The 25,483-nt window shown below is 58.4% G+C and overlaps 1 protein-coding gene across 8 annotated transcripts; it reads right to left on the minus strand.

Moving 5' to 3' along the window:
• Positions 1 to 4,843: 4,843 nt before the first annotated feature.
• Positions 4,844 to 24,296, minus strand: PLCB2 (phospholipase C beta 2). 8 transcript variants are annotated; one of them, XM_027083875.1, is made up of 32 exons: positions 23,941 to 24,291; positions 20,584 to 20,661; positions 19,868 to 19,936; positions 19,138 to 19,278; positions 18,933 to 19,012; positions 18,797 to 18,850; positions 18,615 to 18,690; positions 16,146 to 16,246; positions 15,799 to 15,965; positions 15,573 to 15,719; positions 15,248 to 15,405; positions 14,885 to 14,967; positions 14,529 to 14,613; positions 13,765 to 13,927; positions 13,517 to 13,626; positions 13,298 to 13,394; positions 12,243 to 12,327; positions 11,985 to 12,109; positions 11,313 to 11,467; positions 10,603 to 10,767; positions 9,923 to 10,022; positions 9,403 to 9,507; positions 9,140 to 9,234; positions 8,936 to 9,011; positions 8,630 to 8,674; positions 8,289 to 8,523; positions 8,037 to 8,202; positions 7,850 to 7,926; positions 7,664 to 7,759; positions 7,045 to 7,102; positions 6,285 to 6,371; positions 4,844 to 5,935 (listed from the first exon to the last, which is right to left on the minus strand). In XM_027083875.1, the coding sequence occupies exons 1-32, from the start codon at positions 24,022 to 24,024 to the stop codon at positions 5,732 to 5,734; spliced, it is 3,567 nt and encodes a 1,188-aa protein (XP_026939676.1). In that variant the 5' UTR covers positions 24,025 to 24,291; the 3' UTR covers positions 4,844 to 5,731. The 8 variants fall into 8 exon arrangements, with proteins under 8 accessions (XP_026939676.1, XP_026939675.1, XP_026939674.1 ...); XM_027083874.1 differs by having other exon boundaries at positions 8,289 to 8,520; positions 8,630 to 8,671; positions 13,277 to 13,394; XM_027083873.1 differs by having other exon boundaries at positions 8,630 to 8,671; positions 13,277 to 13,394.
• Positions 24,297 to 25,483: the final 1,187 nt, after the last annotated feature.

Consider the following 25,483-nt stretch of genomic DNA (forward strand, 5'->3'; position numbering starts at 1 on the left):
GCCTCTAGCCCTGGCGGGGCGCGCCGCTCCTCAATCTCCCGGCGCCGCTCCTCCGCCTCCTCCCCTCTCGCGGGGGCCGGGCCACGCCAGGGCGCTTGCTCCTTACTTGGGGGGCTTGGCGGCGCGGGAGTCGCCGCCCGCATGGATACCTGGTTTTATAGTCTCGGGGGTCTGCATGGCAATGGCTACTCAGGAAGCGGGCTGAGCCGTCAGGGCCGAACCTGACGGGGCGGCGGAGACCGCCCCTGACCTTCACCCACCTCTCGGTGGGCCACGACGTCGGGGAGCAGCTTCTCCTCCGCGCTTCCCTGGGGCTGCGGCAGCGGGGGCGGGGCGGGGGCTGCTCGCAGGGGGCCACATGCACCCGACCGGGCCAATCCCAAAGTCACAGTCTTCTCTCCCCACCCTCCGCCCCCACCGGAGTCGGTGCGCGGGGCTCCATAGAAACTGGCGGGACCCTGAGCCCGTCGAAGAAGACGAGGGCTGCCCCCATCGGTGCGGCTGGAAGGAAGTGGGACCCCATGAGGGCAGAACTGGACCATAAGCGCGCTGGGGGTGGTGGCGAAAGGCGGGCGGGGAGTAAATCACTCCCCAAATCGGGGGGGGGAGTACCTACGCTGCGCGGGGTTGGGGGCCCTCAGTCTGGCTGGGAACCGCCACTGGAAGTGTAGCGAATCACGCACGCACACACAATTGTTCCTCCCGCACACGCTGATTCGGCGCGGGGGTGGCGGTGGGGGAGTGCGCTCTCGTATCTCGGACGTCTCCAACCGAGACAACGCGCCCGCCTGCCAGCTCCCGGCGGCTGAGAAGCTGGCGGTGCGGAGACGCGGCGACTGGAGCGGGCGCCGTAAGATCCGGGAGTACTGCAGCCGCGTTAACAACTCCTCGGCGCCGCCTCCCCGCTGTTTCAGGACCCATCGCCACCCCGGAAAGAGCGAGGGACATGCAAACCTCCCCCAGGGTCCCCATCTCCCTCTTGAGCACAAAACCACCCCCAGACCACAGGGCTCTGACCTTGACCACTAGCTGAACCCTTCCGAGATAAGAAGAGAGCACGAGTCAACAGAGTGTGAGAAAACTACCGAATCCCCTCTCCCTCCGGCCCGCTGCTCCGCCCTGGGAGGGGGGGGAGGAGCAGGCCTCGGAGGAGGGGAGTCAGAGCACCTAAGAGCTGCAGAGGGTGGGAAAGTGTGTAGGGTTGGAATGGATATTTGTGAAAAAAGAAGTGAGTCAGGTATCGACTACAGAATTTACTGAGACTTTTTGTGAGCTAGGTATTGTGTGTTCCCAGCCGTGGGAAATACAGAGGCGGAAATTCGGTTCTGGATGGAAGAAACCTCCCCTCTCAAGCGGGAAAACAAGATCGGGACATAAAAAGTCGAGTTTGTCGCCTAGGGGCTGAATACGTATGTTAAATACAAAACGGAGACAGTCCCTGGAGGAGAAAATGTGGGGAAAGGCGGACTCTAGAGTCTTCTGAGAATAGGGCTTCTGAGATGGTCTTCAAGGATGTGTGGGAGCTGGCTGCTAAGAAGCAAGGGCACGTAAGCAGGAAAAACACCTTTAGTGCTGAGGGCTGCTTTAAGGGGTCCCTTTATATGAAAGACAGGAAATTAAGGGAAGAATAAAGATGTCTTCAGCCTAGGCAAAGCAGTGACCAGAAGCTTCGCAGCAGGCTCTGCTTGGGGAAGGGTATGGGCAAGGAGAGGATTTGCCTCCGGGAAAAGCCCGTGGGCCCAGATGGGGGAGTGGCAAAGTGGGCACATAGCTCTGCACCCTGAGCTTCTCACCTCTCTCCAGCTCCCAGGCTTCAGAGATGCCCACATGGCATCGGGGCCAGCCGTGAAGCAGGAACTCCCACTTCCCTCTCTCCTGGGCGGAGCACGTGATGTATGCCTGTGCACACCGTGAAGCGCCCCTCTTCTGACTTTTTGCATTTTTTAATCCCCCTACTCTGAGATCTGCCACTTTTCTCTCATGGTGTCACAGAAAGGGCATTTGACAGCAAAGTCCCAGCTTGAAGGCGTTTACTAGCAGTGTGGCTCCAGGCCTGCATACTCTCTTCTGCAAAAGGAAGCCAAGAACACCAACCCTGCCTGCTGCAAACAACAGCAAGCTAGGGAGTGTCAGGGAAAGAGCTGCACAGTTATTCAGAGTGCAGAAAGCCCAATCCCACCCACAGACCTGCGGGCCCCACCTGGAGTAGGAATAGACTCGTCAAGCCTAGTAAGGACGCAGGAATGCTCTCCCTGTTTACTCAGGTAGCAGAAGAAAGGTTTTCTTCTCTTCATGACTCAATTTCCCTTTTCTGCAGCATGAAGAGAATTGCTTTCTTCTCTTCTTTCTCTGTTTCCAGGGTTAGGGGAGGGGGTATCCCAGGAATCTGTGTGGCAGGCCAGCCCAACAATCCAGGCAGTGACACCCCCAGGTGGAGGAGAGAAGCAGCAGGAACACAGAAGGGGCACTGGTCCCAAAGAGCCCTGCCCCTCCTCCCTGAGCCAGCTCAGCCTCATTTTTGTCCTTTTTCTCTGTGGTGGATGGAGAGAGTGCCAGGGAAGAAGAGGAGCTGAATCAGGGCCTCACCCTGACCCGTCAGAGTGTGCTGTGCTGGGTACTCTCTGGAAGGAGCGGCCGTTCCATTGCCCCAGCTGGTACTACCAACCCAGCCAGGCCTGAGGTGGGATGGGGGGGGCAGTGCCACGTCTCATGCCCTAAAGCCTTTGCTCTGACTTCCCAGTGGGCTCAGCATGTTCTGAGCAGAAAAGAAATAGCAACGATGAAAAAAAGCTGAGACTCTGCTGAGGAGCATCGAGGCACCAACAGCCGGAATTAGAAGCTGTCGCTTAGGGAGCTGAAGGCTGACAGGCGATGGAGCTGAGGCAGGCAGGGGGCAGGCAGGCACGCCACACTCCCCTTCCCTCCCACCTGCTGAGCCTCCCCCTTGCAGGCCCCAGGCTGGCAAAAGGGCTTCCTCCCAGAGGCGGCTCAGGCCTGCAGTCTGTCACTCTGTCTGCAGCTGCCCCCCTTCCCAGGCCCCCTTCTTTCTTCCTCAAGTGTCACCAGCCCCCTCACCCTGTCACGTTGCACCAGCTCAGCAGGGTTGGGCCTGGTGGCACGTGGCTGGGAGATCCAGAGAGCTGGGGGGGGGGGGTGTGAGTCAGCAGGGGACTCTGGCGTCTGAGTCAGCAGTGGGATTGGGAAGGGGGTAGGGACCCTTCTCTTGATGCAAAAGGTGAAACTGAGGCATGCCAAGTGGATAGGGAAGCTGGCCCCAGCCCCACAGATCTGCAGCAGGAGTGGAAGCCAGTGAGGGACGGCATCAGTTCTTCCTCTGCACATCCCCTGAGGCCAGAGATTCATTCACGTCCGGGGCCCAAGGACTGTGGCATTTTCCCAGGGGCACCCTGCCCTTTTTCCAGAGGACAGAAAGCAGGGAGGTGGGTATTTGCCCTGCCCTCCTGGGAAGCCCCCAGCCTGCTGTGCAGAGGCCTCTCCAGGAGGGAGGATTGCATCCCCTTCCCCATTCCTGGGCTTCTCAGCCCCAGACTGGAGGCCTAGAGACTCTGCCCGGCCTGACTGAGGGGCAGAGAAGGCAGTCTTCTTCCCCTGAGCGGTCATTGGTCAAAGCTGGGGACTGCCCGGTGGGCCCTATTTGGCACTGGTTCCGGCTTATGCCCCATGCCCAGGTCAGTGAGTTCCTCTAGGCCTGGATCCTCATCCCTGTGAGGTTCTACCCCTGGGTTGGGGAGGAGATGGGGCAGCTGAGTGCTCAGCTGGAGTGCTGAAGACAGGGCACTGCCCTGCGGTGTCGGTGTCCCGCCCTCCGCTGTCTCCAGTGTGTATGCAGGCTGACTAATGACAGGCCTTACTCCTCTGAATGCGCAGGCCCCCTAGCCTCACCCTGCAGCCAGGGACTGCTAGCATCACAGAGATCAAGCCCCCAGAGGGATGGGGGGAGGGGCTAATGGCATTTGCTATAACTCTCTGATAAGAAAACAGCCCAGAATCAACACCCACCCTGCCTCTCCAAAGCCAGTGTCTGTTTTCATTTGCGATTTGGGACTATGTCAATAGGTGCAGTGAATAGCTGTTCAGAGGCCTCTCTACAGCCTGTCTGGGTCAACCATAACGGCCACAGGAGCCTGAGAATGCGACCGGGCTAAGTCTGCCTAAAGGGGCCCAGGTGGCCTGACAGCTTGCGACTCCCCAAGAGGGTGGGGGGCACCTCTGCAGGAGGCTCTTCTGCTCCAGCCCTGAGGGTGGAGACAAGGAAGGGCCACATCTGGTGAGGAGTGGAACAGAAGGGTGACATCATTTTCCAGTGGTTGTGGCATCAGGGCCGGCAGATGGGGAAGTGAATCCTCTTCAAGCCCAGAGGCAGGGCCATTCCACTGAGCTCTAGAAGGGACCTCATGCCCAGGTCAATTCTCATGGACTTTTTCCCCAGCCCACTTCATTTGGGGGGCACTCTACTCCGCTGCCCCCCCCCCATTTCTTTTATTTATTTTTGGCTGCGTTAGGTCTTCGTTGCTGCGCGCGGGCTTTCTCTAGTTGCGGTGCGCGGGCTTCTCATTGCAGTGGCTTCTCTTGTTGCAGAGCACAGGCTGTAGGTGCTCAGGCTTCAGTAGTTGTCACTCGCGGGATCTAGAGCACAGGCTCAGTAGTTGTGGCGCACGGGCTTAGCTGCTCCGCGGCATGTGGGATCTTCCCGGACCAAGGCTCATACCCGTGTCCCCTGCATTGGCAGGTGGATTCTTAACCACTGCGCCACCTGGGAAGCCCTGCCCATCCCCACCCGCCTTTCTTAGCTGTAGAACAGAGGCCAGGCTTAGGCAGGAAATCTTGAGACAGGGTTCTTTAGTAGGAGTAAGAAAGAGAAAAATAAATAAACCTCATAAAGTCAGGAGAGAAAATGGTGCTGACCTTGTCAGGACAGCCTGAGCTGGGGCACATGCTGGGAAGTACCCCCCAGGCCTAGGAAAAGTGGTGGCTGGGCTCTGGGTGGGAGAGTGCACAAAAGGCCGTCCTTCTCCCCTCACCCCCAGCCCCAGTTGTCTCAGTGGCCTGAGGGCCACACAGCTGAGGCAGCTTTTCCACATCAGCCTCCCATCCCCCAAAGGCAGGAGGCAGGGAAGGCACCTTAGCCTGGGATCCTGGGAGCAGCTGTCCCCAGGGAGCTGGAAGGAAGTGCTGGACTCTGTATCAGGGAGCTGACAATGAGGCCAACTCAGGGCAAGCCCGAGATGGGGCCTAGAAGCCAGGGTGAGCTGCCCGCCTTATGGCAGGAGAGTTTGGAATTTGGACCTGCTTGAACTACAGGTGATGGAGTAGAAGTTCCGGGTGGCCAGGCCTAACCCTCCAGGTGAGGAAACTGAGTCTAGAGTGGCACACTAGGAAATGCAGAGTGGGGCCAGGGTCCCATTTCATGCCTCCAAGTTCATATTCTTTTGCCCTCAACAAACATGTGACAGACGCTTGTTCAGAGGGGAAGCGGAAACAGGAGGGGCAGGGTGTTGGACGGAGAGGACCTCAGACCCCAGATGGGCCCCAGCTGGCCTGCTTCCTGCCTCCTACTTAGCCTGGCTGTTGAGAAAGGGGCTCCAGTGTCCAAGGGAGCTCCAGCTTCCCGCAGCTTCACGGTGCTGGGGCCCTTTCCTCAAGGGGGAATGGACTCACGTCCCAGAGAAGGGTGAATGTCCTTGCAGAACGTCCCAAGGGCATGGGGGCATCAGTGGAGGGTCTCCTCGGCGTCTGTCTTCTCTGTGAGTGCATCCTGCTCACACAGCTCCCTGGAGACCCTGCAGGGCCTCTCAGGCTTGTCCTCCTCCGCAGAGGGCAAGCAGGCCCTGAGGCAGGTCCTCACTGACTCCTTCACTTCCACCTCCAGGCCCTTCATCTTGGCCTCGTACTGTGCCAGCGCCTCCTGCTGGAACTGTGAGGACAGCAAGGACCACCCCCTGGCTCAGGATGGGCCACCTGCCACTCTTCCTCGCCTGAACAGTGGAACCAGGAGATGCCTGGTTTGTTCAGACCTCCCAGGAGATCAGGGTGGGAGGTGGGGGGTCTTTCAGGAGAGGGAATACCAACCAAGCAAAGAGATCTGCAGAGCTGCCTCATGATTCCCTGGGAATCAGAGCCCTGACCCCCTGGAGAGGGGCAAGTCCCCCACGGCCACCCACCTCTTGACTCGCAGCTCCCCGGAGCTGGGTCCCTTTACACCCTGGAGCCAGGCCAGCTCTGCTGTGGGCCAGGGTAGTGGTCCCCCCCCCACCCCCCGTCACCTGCTTTTCCATCTCCCGGATCTGTTCCAGGCAGGCTGCCTGCTTCTCTTCCAGCTTCTCCTGGTGCCTCTCCAGGTTCTCCGTCATCTGGGCAGGAGTGAGAGACAGAGAATCAGGACAGCATAGGCAGGCAGTCTGGGGTGAAATCCAGCTACAATCCCAGTCAACGAGCTGGGAGCCTTTGGACAAATTCCTTAACCTTTGAAAAGTTGGGTTTTTTGTTTTGTTTTGTTTTTTAATTTGTAAAATGAGGATAATAGTACCTGTCTTGCTGGATTGTGAAGGATTATATGAGACAGTTCATGTGAAGCACCCGGCTTAGTGCCTGCACAAGGTCGGGACTCAGGAGCTGGCAGCTCTGTTACTGTTGTTAGTAATCCCCAGGGAGCTTTAGGGCCATTCTCCACAGGGCTTTCCTTCCTCTTCTGACTCCCTGGAAGCCTAACTCTGGAAGCTCCCTTGCTCCCTCTCACCCACCCACCCCAATCCCACCTCCCCTTGGCCAGCTGGCCCATATCATTTCCATCGAGGTCAGCTGGCCAAAGACAGACTCCTTTAGGCTGGTATCCCAACCTCTGCACAAAGGTCAGAACCCTGGATGGCCTAGGGGAAGCCCCTCCCCTCTACTGCCTCTCCCCCCATCCCTAGCTGGTGGGCCACTCTAAACAGTGCATCTCCTAAGGGCAAAGTAAAGGCCTTGGGGCCACTCCTTCCCTCAGAGAGAGAGAGTGTGTTTGGGAAGGGCACAGCTCTTACACACCTGCTTGAGGACCTGCACCACCTCCTGGATGTGGGAGTTGTTAATCTCTCTCTTCAACCTGTTGGGGTGATCAGAGTTTCAGAGAGGGCAGGAGGCCCCCGGGAAGAGCTGGATGAGACAAATTCTCCACAGGGTGTACGCAACATGAGAACTCCATCGTAGAACCCTCTGTGGCTGGCATGCATCTATGTCTGGTCTGGGAACCAGCCAGAGAAGTAAGCATGGGGACCCAAGGAGGATCTAAGGAGATATTGGGAGCCCTGGGGGCCCTTTGAGGGAAGGGCTTCCTCACTAAAACGCACTGTTCTTCAAGGCATGCATGGGAAAGTGTAGGTGGGAATCAGCTCTCCCAAGGTTTCACCTCCCTCTTTACACACTTGATTTTCCCTTAAATTCTCCTCTTTCCTCAAATAGTGGTGGCATCTGTGTTTTGCCTAGGGAGGACATTCTCTGATCAGAGGTGACGGAAGTAGAATTAACTTTCCAGCACCAGGAGACAGGCACATCTCTGGGAAGCAAGTCAGGACCCACTCGTAGGAAGGCCCCTTCCCACCCAGCGTGGTTCTTGCTCAGCACTGGGCCTGGAGTTTGAGTCCTGCGCCTCCCCTCCAGGGCTCACCTCTCCTGAGCCATCTTGTCTGTGGTGACCTTCATCATGGCCTGGATCCGATCCAGCCTCTTGGCCTCCAGCTTTTTCTTCACCTCTTTGGTGTCACTGCAGAGAAACAGGCATCAGGAAGATGCTTCCTGCGGCTTGGGCCCTCCTGGGAGGTAAGAGTCAGGCGTAGAAGGGAGGCAGTCTTACGTCTCCAAAGTCTCCTTGAGGGTCTTCAGCTCTGCAGCCTGTTTCTCTCTGGCCAGCTCCATCATCTTGGTCATTTGCTGAGGGAGAGGAAGGACCGGCTAAGCTAAGACCGAGGAGATGCCCTTGGCTGTGCAGAGGGTGTGGGGTCGATCGGGCCCTCGCTCCCTCCCCTCCCCGACGCTGGCACCTCGGCCACTTGCTGCGCCCTGCACCTCCGGACACACTCGCACTGCTCCTCGCCCTGCTGCAGCAGCTCCAGCTCCAGCCTGTCCCTCAGCTCTCGCAGATGCGCGCCCGCGCCCTCGGGGCCTTCGGCCGGCGCCGACCCGGCGGGGTCCTCGCCCGGCGGGGTCCTGCGGAGGCCATGTGGGGACAAGCCGTGAGCCCCAGGCCGCCCGCGCCCGAGCCGCGGGGGGCAGGATGCCTCCGCCGCCCTTACCTGTTTTTGCGGGAGCCTTTCCCCGGGCCGAGCTTGCGGCCCCGGCCCTCGCCGCCGCCCCCAGCGCCCGGCGGCCGGAGCTCGGCCCGCTGCGCCGCGCCCCTCTGCAGCAGCTCCTCCCAGCGCCGCGCGCCGCGCCGCTCCAGCTCCCGCAGCTCCTTCTCGTGCCGCCGCTGCAGCTTCACGACGCTCTTCAGCTCCCGCAGCTCCTCCAGGCTAGCGGTCCGCGGCTCTGCTGGGGCAGGCGTGAGGCGCGCGCCCCCCGGGAACCGCCCCCCACCCCGAGTCCCGGACCCTCCCCGGGCTCGACCCCAACGTGACTCGGTCTCAGCAGGCCTTACCCGCAGCGTCTTTCGTGGCCTCCTCCCTGGCCTTGGCCTGGGCTGCTGCAAGAACCAAAGGAGAGGCTCTCCGGTGCCCTCGGCTCAGCCGCTCCCGCGCCTCCCGGGGCTGGCGGTGTGGGCCCCCTGCTGCGCGCTGCCCAGCCCGAGGCTTCACATGCAGCCGTTCCCTCCCCAGGTGAAAGTTTTCGGGGTTGTTTTTGTTTTTGTTTTTATAGAGAACTGCCGCCCATCTGGGATGTGCCTACCGGTGCAGCGGAGAGATCGAGACCCTTCCGGTAGGTGCGGGGACCCCGCAGTGCGTACCTGCTGACCCGTTGCTCGGTAAAGCTGATGCCCCATTGACCTGGCGGGCAACTGGACTCCCGAGAGGGAAGGGATTCTGTGTAGGGAGAGCGTGTTAGGAAGGTGTCTCTCTCCCTGAGCCCTGGACTCTGCCCCCTCCCTCATCTTCCCACAGAGAGGGTGCAGCTCATGGGGGCCCCTGGCAGTGGACCTGACAACACAGACCTCAGGCAGGCCTCCCATGGCTTCCTTGAGCTTCACAGACTTCTTATCATGAGCACTGAAGAACTTGATGGGATTGGCGAGGGCCACCGTGAGATCTGGGTGCACAGGGACATGATGGGCCTGATAAGGAGATGTACCTGGGAGCCTCCCCCAGCCTCACCTACGCCAGAATACCCTGTCCTGCCCCCCTCTGGAGGCTGGCTTGCGGAGAGAGGAGGGGGGATGGACAGCCTGGGGCTTCCAACATTCCAGGGGCCTCCCACCTGCCCAGGTGTCAGGTACATAGTCCTTCATCTCCAGGAAGACAAAGAGTGCAGGCATGGTGAGCGGCATGTTGCTCTCGCTGTGCAGGCACAGGTGGTGGTATCCTGTGGGACATGACCGGGTGGCAGGTGAGCCAGAGCCCACTGCTGCCCAGCACTGCTCACCAGCAGCCCAGTGCTCGACACTTCTGGCTTTAGTCTGGTTCTACCTCATGTGGTTACTGTTAGGATTAAGTGAGAAAGTGTTATAAGCCCGTAAAGCATTTTAAGTGCCCAATAAGTGTCAGCTACTTGGGAAACTGCCCCAGTAGTTTCAGAGAATTAGAGACATTGTGTTGGGTGGGCAGAGTCCCCACCTCTGTCAGTTTCCTGGAGAGGTACTATTCCTGCCCCCACTTTCCCAGGCTGATAAAATGACAAGGCCACCTCCCTGAAGCTGCCCCACACTCTGGACGGGGTCCTGATGCTGGTCTTGGTCTCAGACCCACTGGGAACAGCAAAGAAGAACCCCTATCCTTACCAGAATTCAGGGCATTGATGGGGATGATGCGGTGTCCAAGAAACTTGTTGCCGTCCTCCATCACAGCCACCCTGAGGGAGGCCAGCTCAGGCATCAAGATCTGGGGAGAGTTCAGGACAGGACAAGCTGGAGAGGGGAGAGAGCGGCCAAGCTGCCTCCCTTCCCTGATTCCAGAAATCTAGGGTCAGTGTGAGAACATGGCAGGCTTTACTGGATCTGGTGAGGACAGAGGGCCCACTCTAAGCCACACACATAGACATCCTAACAGCTCAGGTCACGGCTGGTCCACACAGGGCAGAGAGCTGGATATGCAGCCCAGGGCTCCAGGGGGCCTGGTGCAGACAGCCCTTGGAAGCTTTGTCAACAGGTATCCAATGGGAGCAAAAGGCCCCCGTGATCCCTTGGGTCCCTGCACCCTGGTCTGGGAGTTCACATTTCTGCCTCTAATCGTAACATGGACAAGCATGCACATACACACATGTACACACACATACAAAACTTGCCCACAAAGTAACTTTCTGTAAACTTGGTTTTTGGACTCTTGAAACTCAGGAGGGCACAGATGAGGGGTGGGGAGAGGAGGAGGATTGAGGAAATCCCTTTATGTATTTTCTCTTCTACAAGTAGAGACCAAGAACTAGGGACAGATCCCAGCCCCTGCCCTGATCTAGCCACCCCACCTTTTCAAAGACAAAGGGCTCCTCCTTCCAGACAGGATTGATGGAATTGGTACTGGGTGACAGCTTGGTGCGATAGCGCCTCTTGGGGTCCCCAGGAAGGCCAAACAGCTCCACTTCCACATAGGTGCGCACACTGCGTTCTGACAGGAACTGCCCAGAGATCACCTGGAGGTTGGGGCCCATGGGAGACCAGCATCAGCTCCCCCACCCAGGCTATTCCCCAGAACTTAGGGCCTCTAGCCCCCCTAGCTGAAACATCCATTCTTGGGTACTGTGAAGAGCCCCATTCAATTCTGGCCACAGAGTAGAGGCTGTGTGGCTTAAGGGTTACAGCTAAGCTCTGGCACCCAGGGTGCTTCCAGCATTTAGGGAAGAGGTGTGGGCCTCCCCACCTCCCTCCCCAGCAAGGAAGGAATAGGGCCCTCCCCCCCCACCCCCCACCCCAGGGCCTGGGGCTCCTGCTGCCCCACTCTTTTCCCCTCCCCCACCCCAGCCTCAGCCCTTCCCCTTGGTTTCCATGGGGACCAAGAGGCAGCCTCCAGTGCTGAGGAGGAGGCAGTTTCCAAGGCAACTTGCTACTTCACGAACTGGCTGGGGCTGAAGTTTTCGGGATATCAGGGGAGGGGGTTGGGAATGGAGGAGTGGGGCTCCTGTGTCTTTCTCCTCAAGACCCCAGCCCTCCCGGCCACTTGTCCACCTCAGGGCCTTGCCGTAATGGAAAGGGTGGTGGCTACCACCACGTCGATGCGGTCCACCGAGAAGGGGTTGAACTGCTTGTCCAACCGGCGCATGAACTCATGCTTGAGGAGGTAGCCACTCTGCCCGTTGAACTCAAAGAGCGCCATGTTCTGCTGCATGGGCAGGTCTGGGGGGGACAAGGGCACTCAGGAAGGGCGGCCCGGCTCTGGGTCTGCACGCAGCCTCTCTTTCCACATTTCCCAGCCTTTCCCGTCTCGCAAATGGGGAGGTTGGGTGGACCGTGAGGATGAGGGTTTCTCATGTCCCAGCCTGGTTCCTTAGGGTCTCATCTCTCAGGAAGGGCCCGCAACCTGGAGTCAGCAGGAGCAAAGCCACAACTGGACCTCAAGCTCACAGTGGGAGTTGAGGCCAGTGGAGCAGGTGTTCCCACAGACCCACTCAGGCCGAGCAGCCAGAACCCATGCCAGCACCCTGGCATCATCACAGACATACTCGTATAGGTGCAGTCACATAGGCATGAGCTGATGCACTGAACGCTCACACACATGCACATGCGCCCAGAGCCTAAATGAACATCAGCCCCCCTGCCCCCAGGTCTGTTCCAAAGACCCCCCCCTCCCCAGGGAAGGGGTAAAGGTGGGAGGGGCAGGGGAAGGTTCTTAAGGGCCTGAGCATGCCCTCACCCATCGTCTGGAAGTTGAGGGCAACCATCTGGCAACCAGCATTCCAGAACATCTGGGGCATGTAGTTGGAGGAGTCCATGCGGGTGCCCTTGGGGTAGATGCGGCTCATCTGGCGCTTGTTGTAGCTGCCACAGGGTATAGGAGCCAGCAAAGCCACCTGCACCGGGAAGACCCACAGACCCCCTGCGAGCCCCGTCCCGGGCCTCCCCCTTCCCTCCACCCCACCAGGGACCCTGGCTAGTGAGGTCTCAAGGATACTCCACAAACTGCACTGAGGACTTGGAGAGCAGGTCGTAAGCCTTGAGCTCCGTGAAGGAGGAAATGACATAACTTCGGTTCTTCTCTGTGTAGGGGAGAAAGAGGAAGGAGAGTCCGCGTCAGCCTGTCCCCTCCCACAGACTTGCCCTCCCCTGTGGCGCGGCTCCCTCCAGCACAGAGATGCCTCCAACCTAGCGTTTCCACCGAGGGCTGAGGGCTGAGGGGCCACCCCCGGGGTGGGGAATATGCAGATCTGTGTGGGTAGCAGTGTGTGCTGGAGGTAAAGGGTACGCACAGTGGATACATACGCACAGGGATGGGGTGTGCGTGCCAGAGTCCTAAAAAGTGGGGTACATGCCCTGGGTGGACGCGGAGGGTGTGGGAAACACGCAGCGATGAGCCCGGGGGGGTCAGGAACACGCTGTGATGCACAGGGAACAGGGTGCAGGGGTGAGAGGCACACAGCAAGGGTGGTGCACAGGAGGGGGTGCAGGCTGGGGCTTCAGGGATGACGAGCCAGTGCTGCAGAGTGCATGCAGAAAAAGGTGTTCGTGTTGGGGCTGTGCACAGAGGGTGAGAGGAACTCATTGCGCGCATGTCCAGAGAAGATAAAGGTAAACAGCGTGGACGCGCTCAGAAAGGGAATGGAACAAGGGGCAGATGTGCGCTGGCTGGTTTCTTTGCCTTCCTCCCCCTCCCAGGAGTTCTCATGCCCAGGCAGCCACAGAAGGAAGCTGGAGGAGCCCCAGGCCGCCCGGCCGAGGTGGCCCTTGGTAAATGACCTGTCTGTCACCGACACACTCCAGAGCATTCTGCTTGGTGCCAAGTTCTCAGTACAGTGATGGGACACTGGGAGCCACTGCCACTTAAACATGCCTCTGCCTGGCTCCTCTGCTGGGTATTTATAAACAGGGCCCCCAGCCCAAGGAGAGGGAGGACCCGCCTCACTCTCACCCCCACCCATCAGGCTGCTCTGGCGTCAGGACACGCTTCCTAAGGGCCTTCTCCCGAATCTAGCCTAACTTCCAGCTTACCACCACCGCATGCTAACTCACGGGCAGAGGACTCGAAGGAGATGAACTTGGTGGGTTGGACGTAATTGACTAGGCTGGACATCTCCTTGTAAGCCGTCACCTCCAGGCCCGCTGTACCCTAGGGAGAAGGGGGGAGGATGGGGAAGAGGCCAGCTCAGAGCCCAGGGGCCCGGTCCCACACCCCCGCCTGGAGGGCTCTGCAGTGGAGCTGGCAGAAGGGCCTCGGGGCTCCCCACACACCTCATCTGACTGCATCTTCTTCATCCCTTCTTCATCCAGGTTTCCCGACTCCTCCTCTTCCTCTTCCACCTCCTCCTCCTCCAGCTCAGCCCCTTCCTCACCAGCCCACGCTGCCACATACAGCTCCATCAGCACTGGGGGCGGGGGAGACCCCAGCACCAGGCTGGCTCTCCCCTCCAGGCCCAGCCCCTCTCTCCCATTCCAGATGCTCCTCCTCGGCCACCCCCACTCCTCCCAGGCCGCCTCACCTGTGTCCTCACCCACAGGGACATTGGGTGGGCCGCTCCCCTCAGCCTCCCCACCCGGCTCCTGGCTGGGGGCTGGGGAACCAGCAAACTGGTTCTTCTTGTTCTTGATGAGGATCTTGCCTCGGAGATCCTCAGGGCTGGGCAGGGGGATGCCTGGTTTCAGCTGTGGGAGAGGAGACAGGGTCCTCAGCACTATCTCCTCACCTTCAGGGAGTAGCCCAAGCTCCCGCATGGCAAGCTACGCTCCAGCTGCCCCCGGCCTAACTCTCCAGCCTCTCCTCTCATCACTCCCACCTCGTGCGCTAAACCCCTGCCTGACCCAACTTATCCCAGCTCCTCAGTGATCTTTTCTCAAGTACTCAGCCTGCCTAGAACACCCTTCCCCACTCTCACCAGGATAAATCCATTCTTTCCCTCAGGTTTCAGCTTAGCCATCACCTCCTCCAGGAAGCCTTCCCTGATCCTCAAGACCAGATCTGGAGCCTCAGGTGCTCTCATAGCAGCCACTGGTTGTAATGGCCTGGTTACCTGTCTGCCTCCTGACTAGAGGGTAAGTGATCTGAAGGCTGGGACTGCCCCTCTGCTACTGACATACCCCCCAAGCCCAGCATAGTGCCTGACACGTGGTAGATGGTAGGACCCTAGCCCCACGTCCTCCCAAATAAACCCCAGCATCCTCTGGGGACATCTGCCTCATTAATCTGGCACCCTGCCCTGGCTCCCCAGCCCTCAGACCCAGATGCCCCACAGTGAAGTCCACTCACTGGGAACTTTTCCAGTGGCTCTGTGAGCAGCATATCCCCAAATATCGTTCGGCAGTACTCGGCCATCTTAGCCTGTTGGCGGGGTCTGCAGGGAGCAGAAGTGGGTGTGCTTCAGCAGCTCCACTCCACCCTCTTGTCCATCTTTTTGTGCCCCCTGATGACCCAGATCAGGGGCTCAAGATGTTGGGGAGGCAGGGACACAGGCAGGAGAGCCTGGCGTCCCAAGGAGATTGTGTTGAGACCCGGGAGAGAGCCAGAAGGCATGGCTAGAGGCTGGAGACAGTTGTGGGGAGGGCAGCTGCAGGCGGGAGATGGGGACAGGGTAGAGAATGAGGCTGGATGGCCTGGATACGCACGAGTCCACGTGGTTTTCAAACGACAGGATGACCGGATAAGGGGAGGTCTTAAAGGCACTTTCTGCAATAGCTTCAATTGCTTCCTGGAGGAGAAGGGGACCCCATGGGGAGGTCAGTGCTGTGCCTCCAGGCTTCGCCTCCCTCAACGGCATCCTTCCCCACTCCCCAGTTTCAACACACACGTAGAATTGGAGGGCCACTCTTGGCCCTGTGTCTCTTCTGGTCCTCTCTAGTACCCACACTGGTCCAAGGCCTCCCAGCCATCCCTCCTCTCTGGCCTCACTCCCCCCAACCCCAAAAAGCTCATGGCCCAGGGCCCTCCCCTAGTGCCACCGCCACCAGCCTCCACATGACGAGTCTCGCCTTGAAATAGATGTCTGTGGTCATGGTGAAGCCGTGGGTGATAATGGGCTCCTCGTCAGGGGGCTTCCCCTTCCAGCAGTCCAGCTCCACGCAGCGGCAGCCCGCCAGCAGCACCTGGCGGTACATCTCGGCGGAGGAGAGGCCTGAGAACTGGCCGGCTGAGCCAGAGGAGGGGCGAGGGGCGGGGGCTTCACTCAAGGGCAGTCCAGCTCTGCCCCGCCCCACTCCGTCGTGGGCAGCCCGTGGGCAACCCCTGCAGGGGATTCAGGGAGCAGGAACAGCCCCCGTAAAAGGAGAGGCTGGCGGTGAGGTCGCCAGGGCCCACCTGTCAGGTAGGTGTTGTGGGAGGAGTTGATGAAGTAATGGTTGAGCGGCTGCGTCATGTCGTGGTGCAGCAGCAACTTGTCCTGGGCCAGCACGCTGTTCTCTGGCCCGCAGAGTAACCATACCATGCCCTCGGGGGACAGCTGGCCTGGGGGACAGGGGTGGTTGTCAGGGCAGCAGCCCAGCTGCCAGGACCATGGAGGGTCAGAAGTTCCCTTAGTCCTCACCCCTCTGCACGTTGATGCCTCTGGGCTCGTACTTGTCGATGAGGCCCTGCACCTGGTCAGGCCGCGCAAGCGGGAACAGCAGGGAGTTGAGCCTGGAGTCGCGCTGTTTCTGGTTGATGAATTTGGCCAGGTGCTCCTTAGTCATGTAGGGTTTGGCCTTGGCGTGGCTGCAGGCCAAAGAGAGGAGCACAGGTCTCCTCTATATCCCCTGGGCTGGGGGCGGGGGTGTGTGTGGTGGTAGCTGGGACAACCCCCTTCTCCAGCGACGCTACCTAATTGTCAGCATGGCAGGTGGGAATTTTAGCCACCACCCCTTCCCCAAGACCAGCCCAGCCCAAGAAGCTCACTAGGAAGTGAAGATCTCATCTATTTCTGGCCGAGGACAAAGGCTCATGAGGAAACTCTTGTAGACGGATTCTGGGAAGTCCTCGGGATTGATAGCATCATTCTGGGGGGATAGAGAGTCACCTGATGGCTCCTGCCCCCACCTTCCAGCACTAAGAACCACAGACTAGGCCCAGCCCTGCGCGAGGCGGCTTGGGGAGAGGGAGGGCTCAGGGCAGACAGAAGAGCATCAGGGGCACCCTAAGCCCCCACTTTTCAAGGCCCTGGTTGCTGAGCAGAGAGCATCTTAGCTGGTTTGCTTTGCCCCTGGATTGATACTGGCTAATCTCTTGGCTGGGACAGGATTCAAACTAAGAATGACCGGAACTGGGAAGAAAAGAGCTCAGAAGCAAGCTACTTTACGCTGTTTGCCAGAGCTGTGGGCTATCTTTTTCTTTTTAATGGAGGATAAATTTTCAAAAAGGAGCAATTTGCATACAAACAATGCACCTAACAACGGAACCCCAAGATGCACGAAGCAAAACTGACAAAACTGAAGGGAGAAATAGACAATTCAACAACAACAGTTGGAGACACCAAAAAGCACAAGGAACGATAACAAAAAATAGACAGATTGGACTTCATCCAAATTAAAAATGTTGCTGTTCCAAAGGATACTGTCAATAAAGTAAAAAGAATAGGAGAAAATATTTGCAAATCAGATATCCAGTAGTAGACGACTTCACACTAAAAGAAAACCCAACTGAAAGATGGGCAATGAACTTGAATAGATATCTCTCCAAAGGAGATATGCAAATGACCAATCAGCACCTGAAGAGATGCTCAGCATCATTAGTCCTTAGGGAAATGCAAGTCAAACCCACAATGAGGGGAATTCCCTGGCGGTCCAGTGGTTAGGACTCTGAACTTCCACTGCAGGGGGCACGGGTCTGATCCCTTGTTGGGGGACTAAGATCCCGCAAGGCGGGTGGCGTGGCCAAAATAAATAAATAAATAACATAAAACCACAATGAGATACCACATCGCACTCACAGGATGACTACAGTAAAAAGAAGAAAAAGAAGACAGACAATAACAGGTGTTGATGAAGATGTGGAGAAATTGGAACCCTCATACAACGCTGGTGGGATTGTAAAATGGTATAGTCATTTTGGAAAACAGTGTGGAATTTCCTCAAAATGTTAAGTATACGGTTACAATATGACAGAAGAATTCCACCCCTAGCTATGTCCTCAAGTGACTTGAAAACATACGTCCGGACAGAATCGTTCATAGCAGCATTATTCATAATAGCCCCAAAGTGGAAACAACCCAAATGTCCATCAACTGTTGAACAGTTAAACAAAATGTGGTATATCCACACAATGGAATAGCATTCCACAATAAAAAAGGAATGAACTACTGATACATGATACAACATGGATGAAGCTTGAAAACACTGTGCTAAATGAATGAAGGCTGACATCATATTGTATGACTCCATTTACAAGAAATGTCCGGAAGAGACAAATCCATAGAAACAGAAACAGAAAGTAGATTTGGTGGCATTTGGGGTTTCTGTGCCTTTGCATTCCATTCCAGAAAAACCCATCAAATGTTTTCCAGGGTCATTCTGGAAAACCAACATCAGTCTTAGTTTGGAGCAGAGGCTCTGAGCAGGATAGCTAGACCGAATCTTGGACCCATCAGCTGCAAGCAGAGATGGCTCAACGGCTCCTACCGGGATGCAGGAGAGCTGATAAATAAGGAGGACTTAGCCAAGGTGGGAACTCGGGAGGCAGGAGAAAAGGAGGGTGGATGTGACAGCCCAAGCTGTGCCCTCAGCAGGAGCCCATTCCCACCCTCTCCCCAACCCCAAGCTTGCATCCCCTGTGACTCATTGCACCGAGGGGTCACCAGCTCCGTAGAGTTGAGTGTGGGGGAAGTATTCCTTCTGAGATTCATGTGGACAAGTGATCTATTATGAGGCCTTAGTTTTATTTATTTATAACATTCCAAATTCTTACCAGGAGAAAAGACTCCGTGGAATCCACAAAGGCACTGGCCAAGGGAGGACAGGGGCCTGAGATCTACCCCCGCCAGGCAGGAACCCTGGCTCAGGGCTGCATCTGCCCAGAGGGCTCCTTTTTGTAAGTCACATAAGGCATCTCATGGGGTGACCCCGCATACGACTTGTAATTAAAAATTACTTGAGTAAAAAGAAAGGAAAAATGTTTTCCTATTGGAACTGAAGGGGTATAGACCAACCTGCTCTGAACCCGGGCACCTCAACCCCCTGCCCCGGTTCTGTCACTGTGCCTTGTATCAGGAACTTTAGAGTGAACTGACTTTTCGGGCTGTTGGCTGGGACTGAACTGTCATTCCTGCCCTCCGCATCCCCACCAGGCCTGCCCAGGGTGCCCTCCAGTCCAAGGCAACTCAGATGAGAAGGAGAATGCTGGGCGTGGGCTGGAGAGGGGGGAACCACTCACCTTGCCTTTTGGGAGGTGGCAGGCGCTGAGGGCAGCTTCCACCCGCTTGCGGTCAGCAGGAAACATCTGGAAAAAACTGAAGAAGCAGAGAAAAGCACCAGGCCAAGAGAGGGGTCAGGCCTGGAGAGGGAAGGCCTTGGGGAGCTCAGAGGACATGTGGGGAGGGAGGAGGGGAGACTCACTTCTTCACAGGAATCTTTCCTTCAGGGTTGAGCTGCATCTTGAGTTTCACCAGGCTGGTGGGCAGAAGGCAGCCCGTCAAGGCCCGGGCTGACACCCTTAGCCCCACGCGCTCAGGCCAGGCAGGCAGACACTTACCTCTTGTCCAGGAAGGTGCTGCGGGAGGCGTTGGCCATCAGCGGGTGCTTGGCCAGAGCCAGGACATCTTCAGCCCAGTCCTGCAGGACCCCAGGGCACAGCAGTCAGGGCCCCACCCACAAAGGTGCTGCCCCACGCCGTGGCCCAGGCCCGCCTCTCAGGCTGTCCCAGGTGCCCAGCCCCAGGCCAGGCGCCCCCGGTGCACCTTGCCCACGTTCTCTTTGTAGGAGACGAAGTTATGGAAGGTGAGGTCCACCATGTCGGGGCCAGACACCACGGTGAGCGTCTTCAGCAGGAAGTTGTTGTCAGGAAAGTCCATGTTGAAGACATCCCGGAGCTTCTGGCTCTGTAGCAGGTCGTGACAAGGTTAGGATCAGAGGTGTGTGCCCCCGTCCCTGCCCACTGTGGCTCTCCCTGTCTTTCCCTCTCAGCCACTTGAAATCTGGCCCACGGGGGTGGCATCCCATCCATGCCCATCTTAGGAGCCACGGGAGGGAGAGGCCCACAAGAAGAGATTAACCAAGACTTTGGGGCCTGGGAGTTCTGTGTATTTTGTTTGCCATTTTTCATTTGAAGACAGATTCTTAGTCCCCAGTCTCAGGGAATCCTGTTTTCCACCAATCCCTCCCTCCAATTTTCCTACCAGCATTAGGCAAATATAGGCAAAGCAGTCGGGGTGGAGGGGGAGAGGATGCAAGCAACACCTCCCAGACAGCCTGGGGTGCTCTGGGGGCAGTAGCTGGCCACGCAACATCTCCATCCACTGTGCCCTGATACCAAAGCCCCTTGCTCAGCTCAGGGAGAGACCCTCTGCTCAGCCCACGGACCCTTCCCTGGCTCCAGGGATCAGGCTCCCTGCCCCCACAGGGACTCCTGCCCCAGCCCCGTGGAGCTGGTGGCCGTGCTGATCCTGGGCTGCTACTGGGCCCACTTACCTTGGGCATCTTGGCAAACTTCCCAAAGCGGGTGTCCCGGATGCTGGTGATATCCAGAAACTCCATCTCCTGGTAGGAACAAAGACAGGATGCGGACAAAGACCTCAGGTCAAGAATGAAGGGCAGCGAGGAGGGAGCTTCACACCCCTTCACATCTTGGCCAGCTGCCTTCTCTAGATGCCAAGACTGTGGGGCTTCCCAGACCCCAGCCTTCCCTCCTCAGCGATCGGGCTCTCCTTCCTCATGCTGACCCTCCTCCCTTCCTCTCTGGCCACTCCTCCCCTGGCCGCTGGAGTTACTTGGGAGCTGTGACCTCCAGCCTCCCCTCCACCATCCTGGACTCTCCCCATGTTCCCCCTCCCTTCCTTCCGCCCAGGTGCCGAGGACCTTCTCTGATCTCTCTGAGCCCTCAAGTTTACCCAGAACCACAGGCAGGGAATCAGCCTTCAGCAGTAGCTCTAATTCCTTTCTCTCTCTCTCTCTCCAAGGGATGCGAAAGCTGAAGCATCTGGGCCCAAGGCAGCCATGGTCGGAGTGACTGCATCCTCCCTCCCAAAGCAGAGAGCCCCTGCCCACAGGAGATGCCCCCAGAGCCACCGTTCCCAGTCATTCTATACTCCTGGCATCCACACCTCCACCCCTGTGTCATCGAGAGGCTGCTTGGACTCAATGGAACAGCGGGAGCTCAGGGCCACGGTAGGTAGGGGCTGCCTCACCTTATTCTGATACGTCCAGTACAAGTAGTAGCCCTTGGGATCCACACGGAGGATAACCGGGGAGGCTATTGTTGTTTCCTGCAGAGAGAAGGAGTCAGCTCCCTGCTCTGAGACTTCAGGCCGAGCTTTCGTGGCCCGGGCCAGGGGTTTCAGAGCTCACCATCTGCCTAGGAGGTGGCCATCCCAGGGATCTGCAGGCATTTCTCTTTGTTCTCCAGAGCTAAGGCCTGGGTGTAAGCCTTAAAAGCTCTGAACCAGGGGTGGGGAGGGGTAGAGGATTGGAGATGGCATTTCTGGAGGAGAAGAGGGTTTCCCCTCTAAATCCCAAATAGAAGATCTCCCTCTAGACCCCAAGCAGGGTCTTGGCTCCCACCTCACCCTATTTTCAAGGCCCACAGCTCAGCCAAAGAGGTAGAATGTCCCTCACCAAGACTCCACGCTACCCCCAGGAGAGCAGAACACGGTGAGAGCTGAGAGCCCAACTCCCACAGAGCTGCCTAAGCTTCCTGCCTGCCCAGCCCTTCCATCCATGAACCCCACCGCCCCACCCCCCAGCTGTCCCAAGTGCCTTCCCACCTCCCAGCCTCAGCACCCAGCCCCTCTTGCCTAAAATACCATCAAAGACTAGCTTCTGCAGAGCCTTTCCTGAAGCATGCTGCAACAACGGGGCGGGGGGCTGGTTCTCAGACCTGGAAGCCCCTCCAGGAAATCCCCAAGGGGCTCACGGACTCCCGGGAAACGAGCCTGTACTAGACCGTGAGCTGCATGCGCCATGTTTGCCGAAGGAGCAGGTGAACGAAAAATGAACTCGCTTCTGCGTTCCTGCTCCACTCACAGAGCACACAGCCTACCTTTTATTTTAAGGGTCTTTGTAGGCACAAATAACAAGATACTAAAATCGAAGTTTCCCACCAGGCATGGTAGTTGGGTGCACACCAGACCAGACCAAATGCAGAATTTACAAAGGAAATGGCCCAGAAAAAGGTTCTCAGATTAGGGGCAGTTAGGATATGGGGGGAAAGAGAATACTGTGTGAGGAACCTCATTTTGGAGAAAGCTGTGTTGTGAGCTCCCTTCCCTTCCTTCCCCGAAGGGAGGGTTGGGGTACCTGACCCCTCACCTTAAGCTCGCACTTGGAGAGCTGTCGTCACCCCTGCCGTTGTGGTGCATGACAAACTGGGGTCTGACTCCTGCCCAGGAAACTGAGCGGGTGAGAGAGATGCTGGTGTGCTAGGTGAGCCCGAACCCCCGGAGTCTGTGGGGCAGTGAACCCGTGAGTATTTTCTGGGTCCAGAGTGGGCCTGTGGGAGAAAGGGGCAAAGCCGAAGGTGCAGGAAGCTGAGGGTGGTAACTGGATTCTCCGGGGCTAAAGAAGTAATTTGAAGTGAGCTCCTGAAACAGAGATGGCAGGAGGACCCTAAATAAGGGATCCCCAGCTCAGGGGGAGGGTCTCCTAAGGATTCTCAAAAATGCGCCTGAGAGAAAGCAGAAGCCTTACACTTCCGCCAGGCCCACTTCGTGATAGCAACTGCTCCGTGAAGAACTTTGGTACCTCTTTCCCTCCTTCCTCACTGTACCCCACCCCTCGTGGGCATAGAGGACGATCAGGGAATCCTCCCACAGGCCTTTCCGCAGGGCCTGCAGCCCACCTGAAACCATTCTTGGAGGTGGGGCAGAAGATGTCATTCTAAATTAAGACTGGAGTTTTGAGTTATAACTAGTTTCTGAAGGTAGACTGGGCTTTGTGAGGAAAAGTGTCCTAGGCTTGTCTATTCCCCAGGAGAAAATGGAACATCTCATGACGGGCTCAGTTTCCTTCCATGCGTCATAGGGGAGCTTCTCCCACAGAATACATTGGCAACGGGCTGTGGGACACGACAGTGAGCTGGGATTTGATTACATCCTGTACATTGTGCTTATCCAGTACCCAGGTCATCTGCCTACAGGGCCAAAGGCAGTCTGAGAGCAGAGCCTCGTCTGGCAGGTGCGTGTGCCCCGTGACGGGGAAGGTTCCTGCTCGTGGGAGGCAGGATCCAGGACCCTGCAGTGCCCTGCCTTGGGGAGGGCAGCGGGCCTGCCAGGTACACGGATGCTGGCTTGCAGAGAAGGCCACATAGCGCGGCCCCATCCCTGATGACCCTCTGCCCAGTCAGGTTACACGCACTTCCCAGAGGAAGGGAGAGAGGCCGCTTCACTTTTCATTCTGAGCCACTTCCCTCATTCCACAGGCTCCTGGGACGTGGCTCCACCATGCCGCAGTGACCACACCACTCGTGGGGAAGCAGAAAGTCTCTCACTACGGGCCCGCTCCCCATAGCCATGGCAACCAGATTACTCAGCCTAGCCCAGCCCCAAAGGCCTGAGAGCCTTAACCCACAGACTCAGAGCCCCCTCATCCCACCTGTAAGGAGGAGGAACCAGCCCTAAGGGCCCTTCCTCCCCCCCGCAGCCAGTCCAGAGACTTCAGGTTCCCTTCCTGGGAGCAGCCAGTGCTGACTCTCACGCTGGGCCAGCCCAGCAGTCTTACCTCCCTGAAGGAGGGGCCCCAAGTTGTTCCTCTCACCCGCCCAGGAGAATCCCTGGCCTATGGCAACACACACATCTTCAGGCTCCGGGAGGACCAGAGGCTGGGAAGCAGGCCCAGTTTGGGGAGCAGCAGACACAGTGGAGACAGAGGTGCAGGGCAAAGTGTGGTTTCCCCTTCCCTGCAGACGGGCCGGCGTCAGGGAGCCAGGCCGAGAGCAGCTGGCGGAAGCAGAAGTCTATCCGTTCCCTCCCAGGCCCCTGGGAGGAGAGCCTCCAGTTCTCCCTTGGGGTCCAGGAGCCTTTCGTGGCCACCTCACAGCAGCTGGGGGAGAGCGGGGCATCCCAGGGACAGGGCCGGGGCCAGGTGGGGATGGGTGAGGATTCCAGTCCAGGCGTCCGTCTGGGGCTGGAATGGGCTGTCTGTGCTGGGAGTAGGGGCCTGGCTCACCTCTGCTGCTGGCCCTGCCTCAGCTCTGGGACACCTTTCCTCCCACTGCCCAGACCGGGAGCAACACACCCTTCTCTTCTTGGGGGCTTTGGGGAAAGACAGACCCAGACCCAGAGAAATTTCCTCCTATGACCACGCAGGCAGCCATCGTCTTCCCACATCCAGACAGAGCCTTAGCCCCAGCAGCCCAGGGACACAGACTGGGGGCACACACCCTCCCGCCCAGGTTTGTTTATCTGGGTAGTTGTGTCAGCTGCCTGGCCAAGCAACACAGGCGCCTGAGTCCTGGCAGACATAAACCAAGCCAGCCCCCCCCCCGACCCCGGCAAAGCCCCATGCAGGGCGGCCGCCACCCCTGCAGCCCTCCGCCCAGCCCCACTCACATCATCCCATCTGATGAAGCGCTCCCCTTGGCTCAGATAGGCCTTCACCCCGGGGGGTTGCAGGACAGGGTTAAGCAGAGACATAGTGCCAAGCGTCCGTCTTAGGAGAGGCTGGGCAGGCACAGCGCGCAGAGGGGAGGAAGGAGGGCGGGCGGGGCTGGGGGGAGACTAGCTGGGCTCACATGGCACCCGCCCCAGCTAGTCCGGAAGTCTGGGCGCTCTTACAGCCCGCGGGGGGCAGTAGCTGGGTGCAGAGCTGAATGCTTCGGCCAGAGGCCCATCTGCCTTTCAAATCAACCTCATCCCGCCCGCCCGCAGTGGGGGGCTGTGGTCACTGCTCCTGCCCAGGGAGGCTGGGCTCCCCTCCGCAAAGCCCCCCGCCCTCACCCGGTGCCTCAGCACTTCCTGCTCAGGGCTTCCTTCTCTGTGCTGCTCAAGAAGCAGGTCCCGAGGCCTGGCCGCCCCGAGCAGGGGCCTCTCTGTCCCAGGGGTCATCCCTGGTCAGATGTGGGAAGGGGCCAGCTGGGGACACTGCTGCCCAGGTGGACACTGAGGGGGGCGAGCAAGGAGCTCACGAGGGGAAGGGACCCCCACAGAGGTGGGGTCCGGAGCACAGGGGTCACTCTCAGAGGCCGAGGAGCCTGGGACCACCCTGGAGGTGGGAGTTGAGGGAGAAGCAGGGTCCAGCTGGGACTGAGCATTTTGAATAAGCAAAGTTTGCTGAACACCCAGCCCCTCCTTCTCGGTGCTTCCTCCCCATGAAAATGAGGTGCAAGTGAGGCAATCGCGCCCCTCACCCATGTCACACGTGACTCCCTCCTCTTGGCCTTCCGGACCTGGACGAGGCCTGAAACCTCACTGACCAGCCGCCACTCCACACACCGCTGCTTCAAGCACCCCTCAGCCACCAGCCTCCACCTTGCTGTCCTGCCAGGCTCCCTCCTCTGCCCTGTGCCGGGGCCTGTGGGAGAGAATGCTTGGGGCAGGAGGGCTGCTCGCAGGGGCCTCAGCTTGCGGTGCTGCTCAGGGCTTATGGCCCTAACTCTGCTCCGGCCCAGGGCCCGGCCCGGGAGCTCAGTCACAGCCCAGTCCAGCCCAGCCCACTTCCTCTTGCCTAATCTGCTCTCATCACCCTTCTTAACCCAGCTGGGGGAGCCGAGAGCTCTGCCCCGGACTTCCTTCCCCTCTCAGGGCCCGGCTTTCTGTTCCAGGTCCCACCGTGGACATTTGTGCCACCCCCTGACAACAACGGGACCCTCACCCAGGCCCTAGAACTGCCTCTGATGGCCAGTCCGGCCCAAGGCAGGAGGATGGGGGCCTCTAGGGGTTGGAGCTGAGGGGGTTCCTAGCACAAAAATAAGCCCTGGAAAAATGATTCGAAGACCACTGGGGTGGATCCTGGAGCAAGGCCTGACTGAACCTGTGGAAACAGCTTGGGAATCCTCCATGCTGCCATGCCCTGTGCCCTCAGGACTCAGCCGCCCTCCCCTCCCTCCAAGCCCTGCTGTCTCTCATCTCTCCTCCCTCATCCCTCCAGCCTTGG

Source organism: Aethalodelphis obliquidens, unplaced genomic scaffold, assembly GCF_003676395.1.
Source record: "Aethalodelphis obliquidens isolate GAN/ISIS:26980383/991018 unplaced genomic scaffold, ASM367639v1 scaffold51, whole genome shotgun sequence".
In the NCBI taxonomy this organism is placed as follows: domain Eukaryota; kingdom Metazoa; phylum Chordata; class Mammalia; order Artiodactyla; family Delphinidae; genus Aethalodelphis; species Aethalodelphis obliquidens.